Source organism: Myxocyprinus asiaticus, chromosome 3 (genome assembly GCF_019703515.2).
Source record: "Myxocyprinus asiaticus isolate MX2 ecotype Aquarium Trade chromosome 3, UBuf_Myxa_2, whole genome shotgun sequence".
Lineage (NCBI taxonomy): Eukaryota > Metazoa > Chordata > Actinopteri > Cypriniformes > Catostomidae > Myxocyprinus > Myxocyprinus asiaticus.
Window position 1 is genome coordinate 52,548,635 of NC_059346.1, and position 20,948 is coordinate 52,569,582.

At 39.2% G+C, this 20,948-nt stretch overlaps 1 protein-coding gene across 1 annotated transcript in view; it reads left to right on the forward strand.

The window, feature by feature from the left end:
- Positions 1-1,142: 1,142 nt before the first annotated feature.
- Positions 1,143-20,948, forward strand: part of LOC127426812 (tyrosine-protein kinase Fer-like) — an 80,953-nt gene continuing 61,147 nt past the window's right edge. Inside the window, exons 1-2 of the mRNA XM_051673853.1 lie at positions 1,143-1,207; positions 16,561-16,843. Coding sequence (XP_051529813.1) covers positions 16,634-16,843 — 210 coding nt within the window. The 5' untranslated portion in view covers positions 1,143-1,207; positions 16,561-16,633. The remainder of the gene's footprint in view (positions 1,208-16,560; positions 16,844-20,948) is intronic.

Below are 20,948 nucleotides of genomic sequence, written 5' to 3' on the forward strand. Positions count from 1 at the left end.
TGGTCCATCCTTCCATCTATCTATTTGTCAGTTGGTCCATCCATCCATCCATCAGTATATCTATCTATTTATCTATCTATCTATTTGTCAATCGGTCCATCCTTCCATCTATCTGTTTGTCAGTTGGACCACCCAACCACCCATCCATCCATCCATCCATCCATCCATCCGTCTATCTATCTATTGGTCCATTCATCCATCCATCCATCCATCCATCTATCGGTCCATCCTTCCATCTGTCTATTTGTCAGTTGATCCAACCATCCATCCATCCATCTCTCTATCTATCTATCTATTGGTCCATTCATCCATCCATCCATCCATCTCTCTATCTATCTATCTATTGGTCCATTCATCCATCCATCCATCCATCTATCTATTGGTCCATTCATCCTTCCATCCATCCATCTATCTATCTATCTATCGGTCCATCCTTCCATCTATCTATTTTCCAGTTGGTCCATCCATCCATCCATCCATCCATCCATCTATCTATCTATCTATCTATCTATCTATCTATCTGTCAATCGGTCTATCCTTCCATCTATGTTTGTCAGTTGGACCATCCAACTGAAATCCATCCATTTATCTATCTAGCCTGTTTTATTTACAGTAGGCATGTAAATTACAACGCATACGGATTCGATTACACGAATTCGGTTCAGACAGGTCTTTCCCTCAAGTTTCGCTTCGATCGTTTCATTTAAAGGAACCGATTGAAATTAACAGTTTGTTAGTGAATCTCTACACTCCCATAGATGTGTGGCGACTCTGACAATCCATAAAATCTGAACATACTGGATGTTGAGGAGTGACTGTCTCTCTCTCGCTCCAGACAAAGGTGATATAAAAGTGTATAAAAATACGTTTTTCAATCACTTCCACGTGAGTAAACAATGTAGTGAATGTTTGCAGCCTCTTATCTAACACCTCTATGGCGTCAGTGACCGTGAACACCTGTTTTAATTTGGCTATATAAAAGTAAATTCCAAGGGGAGAAATTAATTCTTGACCACACACATACACATACTGTACACACTTGCAGGGTTTAGAGGGTCGTGTGGTAAACGTCATAAGCCTGTGGCAGCAGTGGAGCTGAGCGGAAACCCCTCCCGAATCCCAACTCAACTACTCCAACCTCAGTCAAAGAAAAGAGGAATACCGAGGAATCAGGAAACACGGACAAATACCACACTACACCTTAACAGTAAGTGAATAACCTATTCCACCGCATACACTGTTTTGTTGGTACGTGAATGGTGTTGTGTGGTGAAAGTCGTGCTTGATGTGCATTTGTATTCCATTGTTTAGCTGTTTTTCCAAAGGAAAAGGCCAGCCAGGATTAGCAGGGCAGCGCTAGCAGCGGCTAACGTCCCACCAGCACAGGAACGCGAATGTACATGATCAGTCTGGTGATAAAATGTACTTTGCAGTTTGTCAGCTGTCATTTGTGGTGGTTCCCGGTTTGTGTGTTTATATCATATGGAGTTATACATAAAGGTAAAGAAAGAGACGCCCGTCACTCCTAAACTTTTGACAACAGCGGTATGCAGCAAAGGGACTGCAGACAACCAGCTAAACTGTTGTTTACTCACCTGGACCAGCTCAACTAATTGCATATTGTTAGTCTGTTATTGTGTTTCCTGTCAAATTTGTCTCTATGTGCGAAGTGCAGGAATACTGAGGGCTGTTTTCAGTCTTTTGTGTGCATAAGGAAATTAGTCATTCCATTGAATCGTGCATTACCGGGATCATTTTAATGGAAACAGAGATTTATTCTTATTTTCCATTTCCTCATTTATATAAAGACCATAAAGGCTATGAAACCCAGTTACAAAAAGTAGTATGGGGCCACCATGGTACAGTGAAGGTATCAGGTGGTATTACCATGGTATTTTGATAGATACCATGGTACTGAATTGTTTCTGTATTCATGTAGCATGGTATTGCTTAGGGCTGGTACTAAGATTGATCTTTAGGGTGGACAGTTGTTTTTATTCACTAGCCCGGAAGTTGGGTGTCAGAAGTTTCAAGAAAAATCTAGGGGGCAGTGCCCCCCACTAGACCCCGCAATGGTATGGAGCGCAGCAGTCTGGTTCTGGAAGTAAAAATCCCATAAATTTTTTCCATAGACAAATTGATTTTCAACGATAACTTTTAAACATTTAAAGATGGACCTACTGTGAGTTCCGAGGCTGTTCATCGATGGTATATGCCTTAGTTGAAGCCATCATTCCACGTTATTTCAGCTTCACTGTTTAAAAATTGCGTTTAGTATTGGAATTCCTGGTGAACAACTACACTACCCATGATCCTGCAGAGAAAGATCCACCAATCAGAGAACTGCGGCCATCAAAGCCTAACAAACATGTCCAGCAGAGACCACCCACTTTCATGACACACTGTGAATGACGCAATCAAATCGGTCTCCCAACACCCTCAAACTACATATATATTTGTATATATCTGAATATTTAGAAGTAAACTTAAAATATAGTGTTTCTATACTTATCATCAACCTCTAATCAATAGTTCATATATAATTATTTCCATTGTTTTTTATTTCAATGATGTCATTCACAATGCTTAATGGGGTTGTAGTTCGTGCCCTCGTGAAAGATGGTAAGTACACAGTCTTGTACCTTTTGTCTTTTTGTCTGATTTTCAAATACTTTTTTTGCTTCAAATCAAAGTTTAGAACTCTTTTATGAAGGATTTTATGAAAAGCCTTTATGGAAAAAATGAATGGGAAAAATACCTTCCGGAACCCAGACGTCTGAAAAAGTGGGCGGGCACTTTTGCGCTCTAATACTATGGGAACACGTCCAAAAGACCATGGTAGTTGACCTGTTTCTGTGTGTGAGAGCCAGGTAAATGCTTAATGCCATCTATACGGTATTATATGTATGCAATTAATGAATATGGAGGTGTTTTTAATGGAGTATATCACTCTCATTTAGCTAATCCTGACCTTTGCTGGTCCATTTGTATCATCGACAGCAGGGAAACAGTGCTGGAGTTTGGATCTGTTGAGTAACGAGCCATTCACTACCTGTGAAAGAGCTGTCACAACCACTGGGCTGAGCAAGTATTTCATGGTTTAAAACAGGTGGTGAAAAATATTGGGAACGCCCTTTGGCTGGATGTGAATGAAAACGACTAGTCAGCACTTTGGACACATTTGACTGAATTAATGTCATAACTTATGACTTGAAGGCTTTCTTAAATGCTTAAAATTAGGTAAATGAAGACATTAATTATTATTATTGTTGGTCTGGAAGGAATAGTGAAGGAAAAGCAGCCAACAGGTGCCCAGAATGCATGAAAACTCCTTCAGCACTGTTTAATCTGTGCAGAGTGGCTACTTAGAAAAGCTAAAATATAAGATAGTTTTGATTTAGATTTGTTTTGGTGATTCCCATACTTCCATTTGTGTTATTACATAGTTTTGATGACTTTACTATTATTCTATACTGTGGAAAATGGATACAATTTAGAATGTGTATGTGTGTCCAAACATTCACTGGATTGTTATACACTGATCAGCCACAACATTAAAACCACCTGCCTAATATTGTGAAGGTCTCCCTCGTGCAGCCAAAATAGCTCTGACCCGTAGAGGCATGGACTCCACGAGACCTCTGAAGGTGTTCTGTGGTATCTGGCACCAAGACGTTAGCAGCAGATCCTTTAAGTCTTGTAAGTTGCAAGGTGGGGCCTCCATGGATTGGACTTGTTGGTCCAGCACATCCCATAGATGCTCAATCAGATTGAGATCTGGGGAATTTGGAGGCCAAGACAACACCTTGAACTCTTTGTCATGTTCCTCAAACCATTCCTGGACAATTTTTGCAGTGTGGCAGGGCGCATTGTTCTGCTGAAAGAGGCCACTGCCATCAGGGGATACTGTTGCCATGAAGGGGTGTACATGGTCTGCAGCAATCTTTAGGTAGGTGGTACGTGTCAAAGTAACATCCACATGAATGTCAGTACCCAAGGTTTCCCAGCAGAACATTGCCCAGAGCATCACACTGCCTCTGCTGGCCTGCCTTCTTCCCATGGTGCATCCTGCTGCCATCTCTTCCCCAGGTAAACGACACACACACCCGGCCGTCCACATGATCTAAAAGAAAACGTGATTTATCAGACCAGACCACCTTTTTCCATTGCTCCATGGACCAGTTCTGATGCTCACGTGCCCATTATAGGCACTTTCAGCAATGAAAAAGGGTCAGCATGGGGCACTCTGACCGGTCTGCGGCTACGCAGCCCCATACGCAGCAAGTTGCGATGCACTGTGTGTTCTGACAACTTTCTATCATGGCCAGCATTAAGTTTTTCAGCAATTTGTGCTACAGTAGCTCTTCTGTGGGATCAGACAAGGCGGGATAGTCTTCGCTCCCTACGTGCATCAGTGAGCCTTGGGTGCCCATGACCTTGTCACCGGTCACCGGTTGTCCTTCCTTGGACCACTTTTGGTAGGTACTATCCACTGCATACCAGCAACACCCCACAAGACCTACAGTTTTGGAGATGCTCTGACCCAGTCGTCTAGCCATCACAATTTGGCCCTTGTCAAAGTCGCACAGATCCTTACACTTGGCCATTTTACATGCTTCCAACACATGAAATTCAAGAACTGACTGTTCACTTGCTGCCTAATATATCCCACCCATTGACAGGTGCCATTGTAACGAGATAATCAATGTTATTCGGTTCACCTGTCAGTGGTTTTAATGTTGTGGCTGATCAGTGTATTTTTGATCACCATTATATGCAGCGAATAAACACATTAGCAAATGCCCACAAAGCATACAGCACTGAAGGTTACGGGCAGCTGACTTTGTTTACATGTATTCTTTGGTGTGTCATTCCTCAGAAGCTCATATAGAGGACAGACATTCCTCAGCCAGTGTACTCAGAAGTGCTATTCAAGTAGTTGTGCCCCCACAGAGCGGTTCTGTAACACACAGCAAATCCTCGTTGAGCTAAACTCCTACTGATGTAGTCTAACCACCTTAATTGTGTTATTGGTGAGAGAGGCTTAAACTGCAGCATTTAAGAGATCTGCATGTTCACGGTGGTTAGTAATGAAATGTTTAAAGCTCTGTAATATCACAGAATGACCAGGCGTTTGCCTTTGAGCTGTCATATTGGAATGATTGAGATTACAGAAGCCGTCTTAACTTCACTGGCTTATGGAGTGTTAATTAAAATGTTTTTTTCATTTTTTGATAGTAATGTCATCTAAGAGTAAACATGAAACCAAAACTTAACCCTGTTTACTTTCTTTATACACATTTCTGGTATTACTGTTATTCTTAAGAAAAAAAAAAAGTTAATCAAAATTTCATAAAAAATGTAATAACTTGCTCCCCTTCTGAAACTTCTTTTCAGCTAATGTCTCTTAAGCCAAGCGCACACTACACGACTAGCAGTTGGCGCCCTGCGACTCACATTTGTTTTCCATTGTGCTGGTGCATACACTACATGACTGATCGCAGACTGAGTGTATCAACTACATGCAGGGACACTACATGTGTTGATATCAGACACACTGAAGAATGCATTCATACATGCAATCGCTTTTTAAAAATTTCCGATCGGACAGTCATTTCCCTTCAAATCTGCATGTAAATGGTGAAGTTTAAACTCTTGTTTAATTAGGCGGTGCTCTGCTGCTGTAGCACTATGAGCCCAAAGTCTAAATGTGTTTGAAGTGGACAAATCTCAAAGCAATTGGGACCCATTACAGCTGTCTTTAGCGTCTTTCCATTTCAAACAGACCGGCCAAAATGCATCTTAAAATTACACTAACGAAATTCATTCACAAACTTGCGGTATATACATGATAACATGTCAACAAACACGAAAGAATGGCTCGCACAAGCTTTTTGAGCTTATTTGCACTTATATGCCATGTAGCATTTTGCACATGCGACAAGCATGGAAGTGTAATCGAGTCTGAAATCGTGATCATACCTAGAGACTACTGCGATGGCAAGATGTAGGCCAGTGAAAAAGGAGTTTATTATTATTATTATTTTTTAAGTGAACTATTCCTTAAAAAAAAAAAAAAAAAATATTTATATATATATATACTGTGTAAATATATATATTTACTCCAGTATGTGTAATTTTTGTTCACTTCACTCCATTTTGATAAGGCATGAAATGCGGTGTGGGATTTCCCCTGCAAGTTCCACATTCATAACGTGGGGAATTCACACACACATTTATTGTATTTATGTTAACTTGTACTGTAGTTGAGAATTTATAAACAAAACCACTCAGATGTACAAATCAAATCAATATTTTTGTCTTTCTATTGTGTTTGTATTATTAGAATCGGCGCGAGTAATCAGTGCTGCTGAGTCTCTCTTTCTCTCGCAGAATTCCGCAGCTCATTGGTCACGTGTCGAGCAGTGAGCAGCACGCTGTCGCATATTTGCTGAACATATGTATAACCTGTTAATTTGACATGCACATGACGTTATACTATATTTAAGCGGGTGGCGTGATAAAACTATTGCTCCTGTTTATAAACAATGAAGCTGACTATATTATGCTAGTGCATGACATTGGAGTAGTCTAGTTTTGCTTCATCACATCGTGCGGCTCATATTACAGCATCTTTGCAAGAAAGGCAGAAATTACAAAAATGCTTTGTGTAAAATGCTACCAGAACTACTGCTTCGTGAAGAAAAACACTTAAAACAGACAACTTCATCATCCTTATAAACACCTGTTACATCTCTCATCTCCATCTCTTTGACGCTTCATCTGACGTACATTTTCTCTGCCTTTTGAATCAGTCCATTTTAATAATATAAGTAGGTCTATGTACTATCATCCTATTAACTATCTTAAACAGCTTATACATATTATTATCTATTTTCCATAAACATAAACTGATTTTACACCAAGATCCCCTCTTTCAGGATTCCATCTATTGATTTTCAGTGCATTTTTGTACTTTAATCTGGTGAGAACTGACTTAAACTCTTAAAGGGATAACTGACCCACAAAGAAAAATTCTGTTATACCTTACCTAATGATTTGCAAACCTGTATGACTTTCTTTCATCCATGGCAAAAGGAGAAGTTAGGCAGAATCAGGGCTCAACGCTAAGAATTATTTCTACTGGCTCGGTTGGGGAGAGTCACATGGGGTAACCTCCTTGTGGTCTCTATAATGTGTGGTTATCGCTCTCGGTGGGGTGCGTGGCGAGTTGTGCGTGGATGCCTTGGAGAATAGCATGGGCCACAGTAATGCGCTCAACATGCCACGTGATAAGATGCGCGGATTGACGGTCTCAGACGCGGAGGCAACTGAGATTCATCCTCCACCGCCCGGATTTAGGCGAGTCACTACACCACCACGAGGACTTAGAGTGCATTGGGAATTGGGCATTCCAAATTGGGGAGGAAAAAATAAAAAATACAATGTCCCCCAAAATTGAATCACATTTATAATTTGCAAGATATGATTTATGCTTTATGTAAAACCATATATGCGCTTTACAGATATAAATTCATAAATACATCATATTAACCTCAGCCGTCCTGCCATTTACACGCGTGTTTTTAAACCAAGAGTTCTGTGGAGGAGATGATGGGTTTTCGGTCATCCGTTTAGTCATGCTGTCATGCAACTTTGCCCATGTGTAGTGTTTTCACAAGAAGGATCAAAGATTATTCACTGAGTTAAAGATCTGATTATTGGCTGAGAGAACAGACTTGCTACTAAATCGGTTGTGATGTGTAATATACATTAGGGAGATATTAGGCCTAATCTGTGAATTAACAATGTGTATATTACATGAAATCAAACAACCCAAACAAGACCAACACTGACTGATATACAAAGAACAAAAACAAAAATACCTGTACGGTCCAGAAATGAGACATGTAGCAGGTGTTTTATGAGGATGATATGAAGTAGACTGTTTTAAATATTCATCTTCACCCTGCAGCTGAACAGCTGTGATAATAATAGCCTAATAGCCATAGTGATCTTGCTTCTTTTCATATCAAACGCCATTATCATGTCGAATTAATGTTTACCTTTTGAAACATTACCTAATTAAATGTATACTTATATTTTGGATATTGAGCAGCTCATGATTTCCAGACATATGTATAACTGGGGTTTAATAAAGTTTATTATGTCTCATTCGGCGCTTCATTTCTAAAGGGAAATTAATGAGAGAAAATGTGTTTGTTTTTTTTTACAGTGGGAATAAAACTAGCGCTTTGTCCCTTTACGAGAGCGCATGCACGTTAAACATTCTACGTTGCACAGAGAGAGATGATGATGAGACATATGCATGGAGAGACATGAATTTTCAGTCCTATAGAAAGAAACTGTTGATTTCTTGTGTTCCAATGTGTGGATTACTACTTTTCACCAACATGTAAAAACGAAAAAATGTGGGGATTTCACGCATTATTAACACGGAATGTGCGGGAATACTTAAAATGTTGCACAAGACGTTAAATCCCACAACGAAATTCATTAAGTGGGTTTTTGTCCTGCTATTTTCTACACATTGGTAGTAGCTGCTGCTAAGACACTTGGAAAAGAGCGAGGACAGTGCTAGGAGAGTGCACTCGGTGCCTTGGCGCGTCCAGTATATTATGCATTAGCGCATCTTTGCGAGATAAATATACTCGCGCTTGCTCTTCAGTTAGAAGACTTTGTTCGCTCTGTGTAATTTTTGTGCTCTCTCGCTTGTTGTTTGCTTGCACTAATGTTATAAATGCAGCACTAGTCTGATCGGGCAAGTGACAGTTCTAGCAACTGGCCCGAATCTTTGTCACACTGGCCCCGGGCCATCGGGCAGTCATTATTGTCGAGCCCTGAGAATGTTAATCTCAGTCACCATTCACTTTAATTGTATAAGAAAAAGTTGAAAAGCGAATGGTGACTGGTACTAACATTCACATCTCCTTTTGTGTTCATTTCTCTTATCATTGGGCTTGGAACAACATGAGATCGAGTAATCATGACAGAAGTTTAATTTTTGGGTGAAATATTCTTTTAACTAACTGTTTAAGTATTTGTTAAAGATTTGCCAAGAACAAAAATATAAAGGTCTTCCTGAGAAACTATGTCCCCCACATGTCATTGTCAACGGTTTTACTGTCGAATTGGGCAGTTCTCGGCCAGAATCATTTTCGATATGGACAAGACATTGGGAAGTGTTTCACTGCACACTTGCATTCAGGTCTGGCTCCATTCTGCCACTTTTCACAATCCAATCCATTTCTGATGGATAAAACAATCTCCTGCTCTACAGTTTTTCACTCGGAAATAGGACCCACAACAGGAGTGCTGATTCATGTTGACTTTATGGTTGTTGTAAAAGTTGATTTGTTTGCCAGTATGGTTACTTATTCCATTTCTTTAATGATTGAAAGCTCAGAAGCACCAAATGTTACCAACTTATTTCCATTAGGTCAGTAAAAATAAACCATGCATATATAAAAAGACATATCTTTGATCTTGGTTTCATGGGCAGTGCTGTCATCAGAGTTGATGTAATATTAATCACAAATGCCAACAACATAATATATGAAGGTTTTGCATTTAATGAAGAAGTGGCTTCATGCAGAGTGCTGTGTATTCTGTCAGAGATCAATCTCTTAGTCACTTTCTATTTCATTTCTGACGTGCAAAGATGATTTTGTGTTCATATTTAATATGCACTTGCACAGTACATATAATGTGAGTTATCATTTTGACAGTGTTTTTCAGAATGGTAAATTATCACAGGAAACCAAATTTGGCTGTTACTCTTGCAGCTTATTTTTTCACCTCTATATGTCAGGGCGCTTTGGTCTCTGCTTGCGGCTTTCTGACAAACCGTCCCACTTGCAGTCTTTACTATTGCTGTGTGAACTTAGAAGTAGTTGAACGGAATATAAATTATGCCTGCAAGGTAGGTCAGTAGACTTTTTCAGCTTTGACATTTCCTAGATAGTCTTGCTGAATTATCACTTTTAATGATTTAGCCCAGTTTTGCTGGGTGTCATTTTAATATTTTATTTATTTAATATTTTATTGATAATTGGTTAATCACAGCATTCTGGCGTTATATCTGGCGTATGACTGCGAAACTTTATATTTTAGACTGTTATCCCAGGCTGTTATCCTAGGAGTGGTGGTGGCATAGTGGGCTAAAGCACTGAACATTTAAGCAGAAGGATGTTGGTTCAATCCCCACAGCCACCACCATTGTGTCCTTGAGCAAGGCACTTAACTCCAGGTTGCTCCAGGGGGTTTGTCCCTGTAATAAGGGCACTGTAAGTCGCTTTGGATAAAAGTGTCTGTAAATGTAAATCCCAGGCAACCAATGTTTCATATCTCTCACATAAGTCTTTCTGCTTCACATAGTGGCCCTGATCACCCTGTCAGGATTTATTTTGCATTAATGACCGACTGAATTTCCAGTAGGCCAAAACCATAGAAATCAAGCTCCTTTGGAAAGAAACAATGTTTTTCAGTAGAATAAAATACACTTATTGACAGCAATGTCACCTTTAGTGATGAAAATGGCAAACATCCTTAAAAGAGCTCAACTGCCTTACTGTAATCTACTTAATTTATCCGTCTATAAACTAAATGTGACCCTGTGGTGTTTCTGTTGGTGAAGAAGGGAAGCAGAAGGCATGCACTCTTTAAATAAAGGGGTTTTAGGGGCTTTCTGAAGTATTAAACTACATTACTAATCTTAGTAATTAAACAGCCTTCTGCTTTTGTTCAGACTAAAACACACAAACCCAGGTCCGTAATCACAAAACACATTGAGGGGGACAAGTCCTAATAATCAGGAATGCCAAAATTGTTGCATGGATTAAATAATTGTTTAAAGTGAATTTTTTTTTTTTTTTCGTGCTCAGTAGTCTAACATTGCTCCTCAATGTCATTTGAGGTGGCCAATGAAATCAAAGAAGACGGGACTCATTTTTCATAGAAGCTAAGCGGGGAACCAAGTGGATTATTCCAGCACAACGCATCCGCAAGGTCAGCAGTTCAGATTAAGAATGTTAGTGCCATGTAAGATGTAAGTATCTAACTAAATATGCAATATTTGGCCACTATTTTATGCTAGAAATGTTGTACAAATGATAATAATTTCCAAGGATGCAAACTACTTGCATTTTTGGCTACGTTTGTTGTTTTGAATTAAAAATGTGTCATGTACAGTATGTGATTTTTAGTGTCATTCGTAATTGTAAATGTTAAAACTTTAACGATGCAGTTTTCAACATACCATGCGTAAGACAAAGAGCGAATGTGTGCATATTGTGAATAAACTGAATTAATGTGATTACCTGGCTAGCTTTTGAATTTGTCTTAGAAAATTCACTTGACTTTGTCTGAGAAAATGATCCATAAAACTCAAAGTAGGAGTGTTATAACACACAGATTTGAACTAGAACATGGTAAGACCTGTGACTTTGACTCCATTGTGTTTTTAGGTTGTGGCAAGACAACATCACACGTTAAGTCGGCATGTTGTTTCCGAAAGTTCCGCTACCCTAGGATCTGCAACATTACGCCAACTCATTGACAAGCGTCATTTCCCATCATATTTGCATCGGCTCGTCCACGTTTACCTTACTTAGTGGCGCGACCAGATGCACATTGCGTCAGCAGTTTGGGAGACCTGGCTTCGTATCCCACATAGAAACCAGAAAGTAACCACGTGTGCATTATCAGTGACGAGTGTGATTCGGAGGCTGCATTCCACCCCCCCCCCCCCCCCAACATTACATTTTTACTCCACATGGTTAGGTTTAGGTTTGGGTGTGGTTGGGGGGTTCATAAAATATGTATTTCTCTTCACTGTATTACAACATGTACAGCTGAAAACTTACTTTAAAATTCACTTTTAGCGCCTGAACATGTTACCAGCAAAATGGACCTCACATGTGCCCAAATGCCTCATCAACACTTACCGCTGTGGCCACTGGGGGCAGTGTTTTGAATTGTCAAGTATTTGTCATGAAAATATTATTTGCAAATAATTTGCAATAAATTTGAGTTTCCTAAATATTTTCTTTATGACTTTAGCTAATTCTTACGTTTAGAAAACAATCTCCTCAGTGTCAACCATTTTATTTTGGGTATGTCCTTGTTAGGTCTTTTAATAAAAAGAGAGCCAATGAAGTAGTTCATCAAAAAATTTAAAAATCTGTCATTTACTCACCCTTATGTTATTCCGAACTATGTGCTGTTATTTTTCTATATTCATTGTATCTGTACACAATAATAAATCAAAAGTCCACTCTGGGGTAGAGCGAGCGAGTATATCTAAAAAGGAGGACTGGGTATCGGCACAGATGCCCCGATTTGATTCAGTTTCAATTCACAAGATCTCGTTTTGATTAAAATCGATTCATTAGACATTGAAAATTCAGTACTACTAATTGGAGAGATGTTTCTAAAGCTGTACATGGAACACCAATTTAAAAATAAATAAGAGTTCAGTGTTTCCTACAGGATTCTGAGCAACAGGGGGAGACCTGTAGACCCCCTCAAATTATATATGTATATGTGTGTATATATATATATATATATATATATATATATATATATATATATATATATATATATATATATATATATACACATACACATATTCTCATTTTCTTGTTATTGTTGTTTTATTATTATAAATGACATGCTAGACAGTGACAGAGCTGGAATTACACATTTATAATTTAATATTTTGATTCTCTCTGTTTATATTCATACCTTGATAAGTCACCAGATGGGTATTTTGACAGACTTTTTAAGCGTTTTTGAGCATTCTAGTGTGAATCCACATCGCGAGCACTCTTGGAACACACACACACACACACACACACACACACACAAAACTGCTGGCTACAGAGTCGAGGAATAGTTGTACTCTGTCAACATGTGCTACACGGACGGATTTAGCTGTTGCACACCATCTCCATGTTTATATTCGCTTGTCCCGCTGTACACGTTAGATGTGCTCCACTGGCAAAAGCTCCACTCGCAAACGCCTGGGAGTTGTGGACCACTGAGCTGCCGGATTCACGTTAATCAGACCCAGTACACAGAGATCGATCCACTGCTTTTCAGAATCGATATCGATTCGGCCAAATAAAAAACAAAATTAATCAAAAAAATCCATTTTTTTTGCCCAGCCCTACTAAAAAGGGTTACAAAGTTTAGTAACCACTGATCTAGACTGTAAAATATAAATAACATTTAAATAATTAACTGATTCATTTCCATATTACAGTACATACATTTCCCAGTTCTGCCATATTGTATATTTCAAGCTATTAGGTGATTTCCTTTTTGGGCACTGTACAAATCTAGTTTGTGGCAAAGAAAATGTGAGGTGTGGACATGTCTGTTATTTATATACTGTAATTATATGTTAGTTGAATGTACTGTGTGAACTTAAAAAGAAAAAAAGTGTAAAACCAAAAAATATTACATTTAGAGCCTTTATTCCAAAAGTTGTTGAATTTTACACCTACACTTTATTCAGCACCTTTATAAGGACCAAAAAGGACCATTACATTTTTGACCTCCCCTCCCCCAATGTTCAAGACAAGGTTTACAGCCTTGCATTGACCATTAAAATGTTAATTGAAGTTGTTGTAAAAAACTGGAGTGTTAATAATGTGGAGTTGCATAGCTTTCCTTTACTTTCGGTTTAAGACTCAAAAGACTCATAAACTGCATTCTCTGTCATTTACAGTAACTTGTTGCAGTTGAAAGCTGATCGTTTTATGGCATTATCCTTGGTTTCACTTGGTTTCAGAGTTCACACACTGGTTGGGTGAGGTTGTTTCATGGAATGTAGACATGTTGATAATGTGGTAAGAATGCTTTGTGATGCATACATTTGTGTAGTGTGGTTTTTCAGGACTCGTCAGGGTTCTCTGGTGTTGCTCAATAGGTCAGAGCCAAACCAGTTTTCTCTTTAGATGGTCACTTACTGTATATAAAAAAAGGGTCAGCCCTTAAGGCTAAAGTATGCTTCAGTTCAGCTACATCTCGTGCACAGTGTACGATGTAAATTTCGTCATCAGCACAATCCGCACGGACCGTTTATGTGCAGTCCAGTTTTTGTAAACTCATGCACACTTTTTGCATTGAATATCCTGTTTCAAATACATCACATTATGTAAGTAAAATTGGTTGTCAATGCCGTGTCATGTTAGGGCCGCACTATTATGACAAAAATCCTAATTGTTGATTAGGGCTGGGTAAAAATATAGTTTTTCTGATGCATCGTGATCTTGATTTGAACAATCGCGATATCGATTCTTAAATCCCAAGATGGATCTAAGCGGCAACTTGTATATGCTAGGGCTGTTGCGGTGTCTGTCTACGGGAGAGGGAGAGCGGTAAGGCTCGTCACCTGGGTTGTGATTACTCTAACACCTGTCTCTCATTATAGTTATGGTGGAGGGAGACCTGATAAGGCACGTCAGATTGAGGGAGAGAGTGGCAGAAGGTGTCTGAGTGTCTGGCAATGCCATATTAAGAGACTGCATTTGTTTAGTTCTTTTGGGATACTGGAAAGCCCTTGATTTTAGTCGGCTACCGAGAGCCTGTTTTGTTTACCTTGTGTGTGAAAGAGAAAATAAATACTTACCTCAACTGTTCGCTGTCTCCTGACTCCTCCATTGCCCACAAACTCAGATCTATCACAATTACTTGACGATATGTGGACGCTTTGTTCTACAACATAAATTAAACATTTTCATACCTCAAATGTGAATTTGAAGCTGCTGTGTTTTTTTTTTTTAAAAAGTATGTAATTCAATACTGCATCAAAATTCATGTTTGAGGTATGACTGTGTGTAATTTATGATGTAGAACAAAATGTCCACATATCGTCAAGTAATGTTTACCACAGACCTTATTTTACTCATTAGCTCAAAAACCCCATTATAAAAACCCATAGGAAAATCCCAGGGGAAAAGTCTCCCTGGGTTTGCAGTTCCTCTTAAGAGTTCTCATCTAGAAAGCTCCTAAGGGGAAAGTACCTGGACAGTATATGTGAGAAAGGGTAAAGAGAGTATACTTCCATTTTGACGCAAATGCTCAGAACGGTTGGTGCATGCACGCTATGACTGCTATGAAGTTTAGACCCATTAGTGGCACTTTTCCACTGCACGTTACGGTTCGACTCGACTCTGCTTGCTTTACTTTTCTGAGATTGCTTTTCCACTGCAGTTTAGTGCCACCTCAACGTGGGTGGGATTATAGGATGATCGTCATAGTTGCGCCGCCTCTACTGCCATGACATTGTCTTAAATGTGACACAAACATTACTGACCATAAACAATAACACGATCGCTAGCTGTTAGCTACTAGCTCATTGTGCTGCATAAAGCATTTGTTGCATGGTAATTTTACACAAGTGTAACAGTAAAATTGGCCTGGTTGTTTTAGAAGCAAGCTTTCCTGTTGCTGGTCGACTAAATAAAGTGAAGCTTTCAAGCAGAATATAGAGATAACGTAACAAAACGTACCATCCTCCATCGTGGACTCCAACAACGCCGAGTCCAGGGCACTCTCCCTCCCATTGCTCGCCGGTCTATTGCCATAGATGGCGTCCATTTGGTCAAACCACTTCCACTTTCGTCTGTTTGAACCACTCCGGCTGTTGTGGTCTTTGATGGTTCTGTAGTCAGTTAAGTTTTTTTAACTTTTCCCTACAGTGTTGGTAGGTCCGGTGGTAGCCGTGTGCGGCAAACAGCTGAGACACTTCCTGAAAGACTTTTTCAAAGTCATTTCGTTCATCACTAACGAGAGGAACGTCTGCACCTCATTTATTCAGTTCTGAATAATGTCTTTTTTAATATCCTTTAAATTCTTTACAGTCAGTTGATGATCAAAATCAACAGAAAATAAACATTTAATTCTAATCACACACATCACGGACGTGTTAAAGAAGCCATTTGTCTCCACTCTCGGTTTGAATCGAAATAGATTCAGGAAATCTTTATCAATACCCAGACCTATTGTTGATTCCCTTGATATTATAACTGTGATAATTAATTTTGATTAATAGAATTGTATAGGGCAACCACTTACTATTTTTATTTATTTATTTATTTATTTATTTTATGTAGGCTACATATCCAAAACAAACTGAGAACTGTTTTCCTAAATGACTTGTTGTATTACACATCAGTACATCATGTGTTATTGATAGGCCTTTAGGCTAATTCAGATACATCTGATTTGCCATTGCATTCATGCACATACTTACATGTCTATGATTGGGTGCAATGCTGGTAACCGCTGCACAAAAATGTTAGTAGACCTAAATAGAATGCTGCAATTGACACTTTTCACGATTAGTTAATTGCAGTAACTTATTGTAATCTCAAAAATGTTTTCGATTAATTGTGAAGCCTTTTTTCCTGTTGACTTTTAAAGAAAAGGAACTTACAAAAACAATGAACTGACACACTTCAAAGATCTCCTTAACAGGTTTGGACCACTCAAACTTTTAACCACACATAATTTACTATTTCCTCTCTGCAGTAGAAACAATGCAGACCTGAGCGGGACATCCAGTTGAGTGAGAGAGAGTGAGACAGTTTGCCTTGTGAGTAAGATGGGGTTCGGCCGGGACCTGCGGAACTCCCACGAGGGTCTGATGAAGCTGCAGGACTGGGAGCTGAGGCTGCTGGAGACGGTGAAGCGCTTCATGACCCTGCGGGTGAAGAGTGATAAGGAATATGCCTCGCTCCTGCTCAACATCAGCCAGCAGGTGGACAAGCATGAAAACTCCTCTCAGATACACTATGTCAGCAGTGTCTCCAAGGTAACAGCCTTCTGGTCCTCTCGACTGCCACATGGAACCAATTGTTTACTTTGTGATCAGGATTTTATATTGTGCTCAAAAAGTGTTGAATATTAAGCAGCTTTATGAAGCTGTGAGCTGTGAATTTTTAGACATTTATAAAATTGTTCTTTAACAAAAAAAGACCAGAAACATGATATTACCCATGTTTGTTGTACATAGTAGCTATCCAATGCCGTGTTAAAAATGCCATGGTAATTCTATTAGAAAGACTTGGGATTATTGGGATTAGTGAGAATGTAGAAATAATTATATAATTTTGAGTAAGCCCCGTCCTACGGTTCAGCACTCTGATACTTACTTGAACCGTCGGATCCTGCCAAAAACAATGATGGCAGGGGAGCGGAGCTTACCCCCGCCCAGGACGGGACCTAAACTGTGGTGATGGGGTGGAGGGAGTAAAAACAACAGAAGTAGGCAACAATGAGAAACACATGAGCGGCCTTATAAAGTGGAGGCTGTGTTGTGATTGGATGAGATGCCTGATTGAATGAATCCAGAGATCTTCCTGCTAGAACTACGCTTACGCTTACATTTCAATGATATTCTATGAAGTGTCTTAGACTACAAAGTAAGTACCATGATATAAATGACTGGGCAATAAATCAAACATTTTCAATATAATCAATGTTATTTTGTTTGCAATGTCAATTTTACCACCATTATAAATATTGCGATTGTTTTAATGCACTTTTTAATTGTCTGTTAAATTGTCTTGACTCTTGAGGATATATCAGTTGCACACGCTCCTGTATGAAAGTATGAGAGACTTAAGCTACGTCCACATTAATCCGGATACATTTGAAAACTGTGTTTTCGTTTTCTAAACACTTACGTCCACACTGCCATTTTCAAGCATTTTCCGAAAGTTGCTCATCCACACTGAAACCTATGAAAACTCTTAAATGGGTCATGAAATGGTGAATCAAATTTTCCTTGATATTTAGACATATAAGAAGTAATTGTGCTATAAAAACATACTGTACATTTCAGTACTCAACTTCCTCCTCAGTCTAAAGAGCATTTATGGTTAACACCCTGCTGTATTGTTTTGAAATCTGTGTGTTAATGACGCCACAAGACATTGCTCATGTGCATGTATATGGCCCACAATATTCATCATCGTTGTGGGTGTACTGCTGCAAGGTGAGATGTTTCTTTCATTGAAAGATGCAACAGTGCCAACTGTATTGCACCCTTCAGTAATGCCAGTAAGTAAGTCATTTATTTGTAATCTTTCGGTGTGTTTGTAATAAACAGTAAGCCATCGTTTATCGCCAAGTAGAGGTCTGCAACCTGACCCGGGCATGACGGGACCGAAGAACCCGTCGGGTTTCGGTCCGGGTTCGGGTCAGTTTTTCAAGTACGACTTTGGGATTGGATTTTTAGTGAATGAAAAAATAAACAGGACTACCAAACTTGTTTCGCTTCCGCATTCTGACACACGTGTACGGATGAGTTAGGGGCCGTTCACACTGAACGTGTTTTTGTGTGCATCTGCTCCGTTTTACCATTGTTTTCCTGTGTAAACACATGCTGGCAGATGTCTTTGACTGTTGCATCATGTCTCGCTGTTTCTTCAGCGTCTCGCGCAGGACCGGCCAATTTTAGACACCGTGGCAAGTTAAAAAGAACGTAATTTTTCAAAAAAGCATGTTGAGACACCTGCGCTCTGTTTCATTTGTTGCGATGCATCTAGATTGTTTTTAGCGCAGGTGTCACAAAGATTCAACGTTCAGAACAAGTTCAGGATGCAAAGAGGTGACTGTTACATTGTTTAACATTATTCCAGATTGTTCTGCACCAAGCGAAGTTTCAGAGCTTGATAAACGGCCTGCTCTAGTGTACTGAGGGGCTGCCGTGCCTTGTGTGTGTATGGTCTGAAAAACATATGTCCTAGTGATCCATCACTGGACAGCAACTCTGAGTAAACTTCCCTTTGCCAATGTGAAGTTTGTACAAAGTAACATTTATCTTTAACAGTGCTATCAAAGTGAATATCAGGGGCAGCAACGGCGCTACAACATGGGCCGACATCTTGATTTTTTTGGGTTGAATGGATCACATCAAATGACAACAAATATGCCATAGATTTAAGATATCTCCGTTTTCCCTGTCCACACTACAACGTGAAGACGGCGTTTTCCAATGTATCCACTTGGGAGAGTGTTGTTGGGAGAGCTCAGTTTTAGCTGTCAAAAATGCTATCTCGGTGTGGAAGGCCAAAACGTAGTGAAATATATGCGTTTTTAAACGGAAATGTCTTAGTAGTGACTTGGCCTGACACTGTTGTAACCACACATGACATGATGCAATAAAAGGTATCTTTTCCATGTTAATCAGAGTTTTTGTCCTAACCAGCCACAACACATGACGAGCAACAGGGCTTTCTATTTTTGGAATGGTTTCTATTTCTGCGATGCCACGCCAGGCAGCACAGTCAACAAATGGGTCTAAAATTATTCTTATTGCAGTATATTAAAGCTGGCATCTCATTAGCCTGTTCAGAACATTAAAATTTTGGCCGAGGGTGTCACACACCTACCGAATGTTGTACTTGAGGTCTTGTTCTCTTTAGCCGGAGCGATGTCTCTCTCTCACACACACACACACACACCGGTTCAGAATGATAGTGGGGAGACATCCCGGCTCATTCCAACTTTCTCTCCGCTTCCCTGTTACGTGGAGATCGGCGAAATAACAACAGGTGTACCGTGTGAACAAACAATCGTAACAGATTGAAGAGGGATGCGATTCATAAAGTAACTTTGTCCTGTGTGTGTGAGAGATTGTGTATTTATCCCCTTGAAGCTTGCAGCATAAAGCGTAACGGAGCTTCAGTGAGAAAATTTGTTGCCTTCAATAGTCTGTCTGTGATTGCTCTGATTTCTAAATTTAGTTGTCAATAATCCTCATTTTAGTGTATGAATATCGCGGTGTCATGTCGCATCTGTTGTGGACAGGCAGATAGTTTGTCGCTGGAATCTTATCGTATTGCATCTGGTTAGGACAAGGTGTAAGACAAATATATTTCAATAGTGTTTCTCATCGAAACGTCATTAAAATTACGATACAGTTGGTAAGTGAGATTTATTTCACAGAAAAAATATCATTTAAACTGTGTCTCAGTGAATCTGTTCACTGATTTGTGTGCATCATCACTTAAGTCACCGGAAAATTCCTGTTTGGCATCATCATGGAAATCTTTTTTTGGCATTTTAGATGCTTTAATATATTTTGGTTTTAGGTAAAAAAATATAATAGGTAATTATTGCTGTTTATTATTAGTACTAAATAAAAATGTATGGCAAAAATAATTTGTCATTCTGCTTATCATGGGCATCAGTAGGGCTGGGCTACCAGGGCTTAAGCCATGAGCAAAGCCCTGAATGTTTTTATCATCTTGTAGTGATGTCAAAAGTACCAGTGCTTTGGTATCAAGTTGATACTGAAACATTATATTTAAATATATATATTTTAATATTAAGTAAGATATATAAATGAATGATGCCTGTCTTTCCACAGTATCAATAACACCAAATACAGACTTGGTTCATTACACATGCGCTGTCTTGTTGGCAGCTGCTTTCTAGCAGCCAGCACTCATGAAGAGCACTTGCGATGCGTGATTACGGCTATGTGTGTCTGGTCAAAATTCCTTTCTTGGTGAGATATTGGAAACTGTGTTGAGTTCTGATGTACATTCAGATGCAGTAAGTACCAAATAGTACCTAGATATATAACCCTGAAAACAAACTGTAATATATACAGATGTGCTCGAGGATTTTGCTAACTTTAAGTAACGAGCTAGGACATTTGTGTTTTTTGCAAAACTCTTATTAAGACACGATACCATGACTCTACCAAACTTTGGCAAATCTAGCAACTAGTTTTTCGTATAATCACCTATTTTAGCCTATTTACAGCCTGATTTCTTCTAAACTAACTTAAAACACCTGACGAATCAATTATAAGCTTCAAAACTGCCGATTGTACATGATGTATGTCGAACTATGGAAAGTAGTGATGTGTCGTTCATGAAGGATTCGTTCATTTCGAACGAATC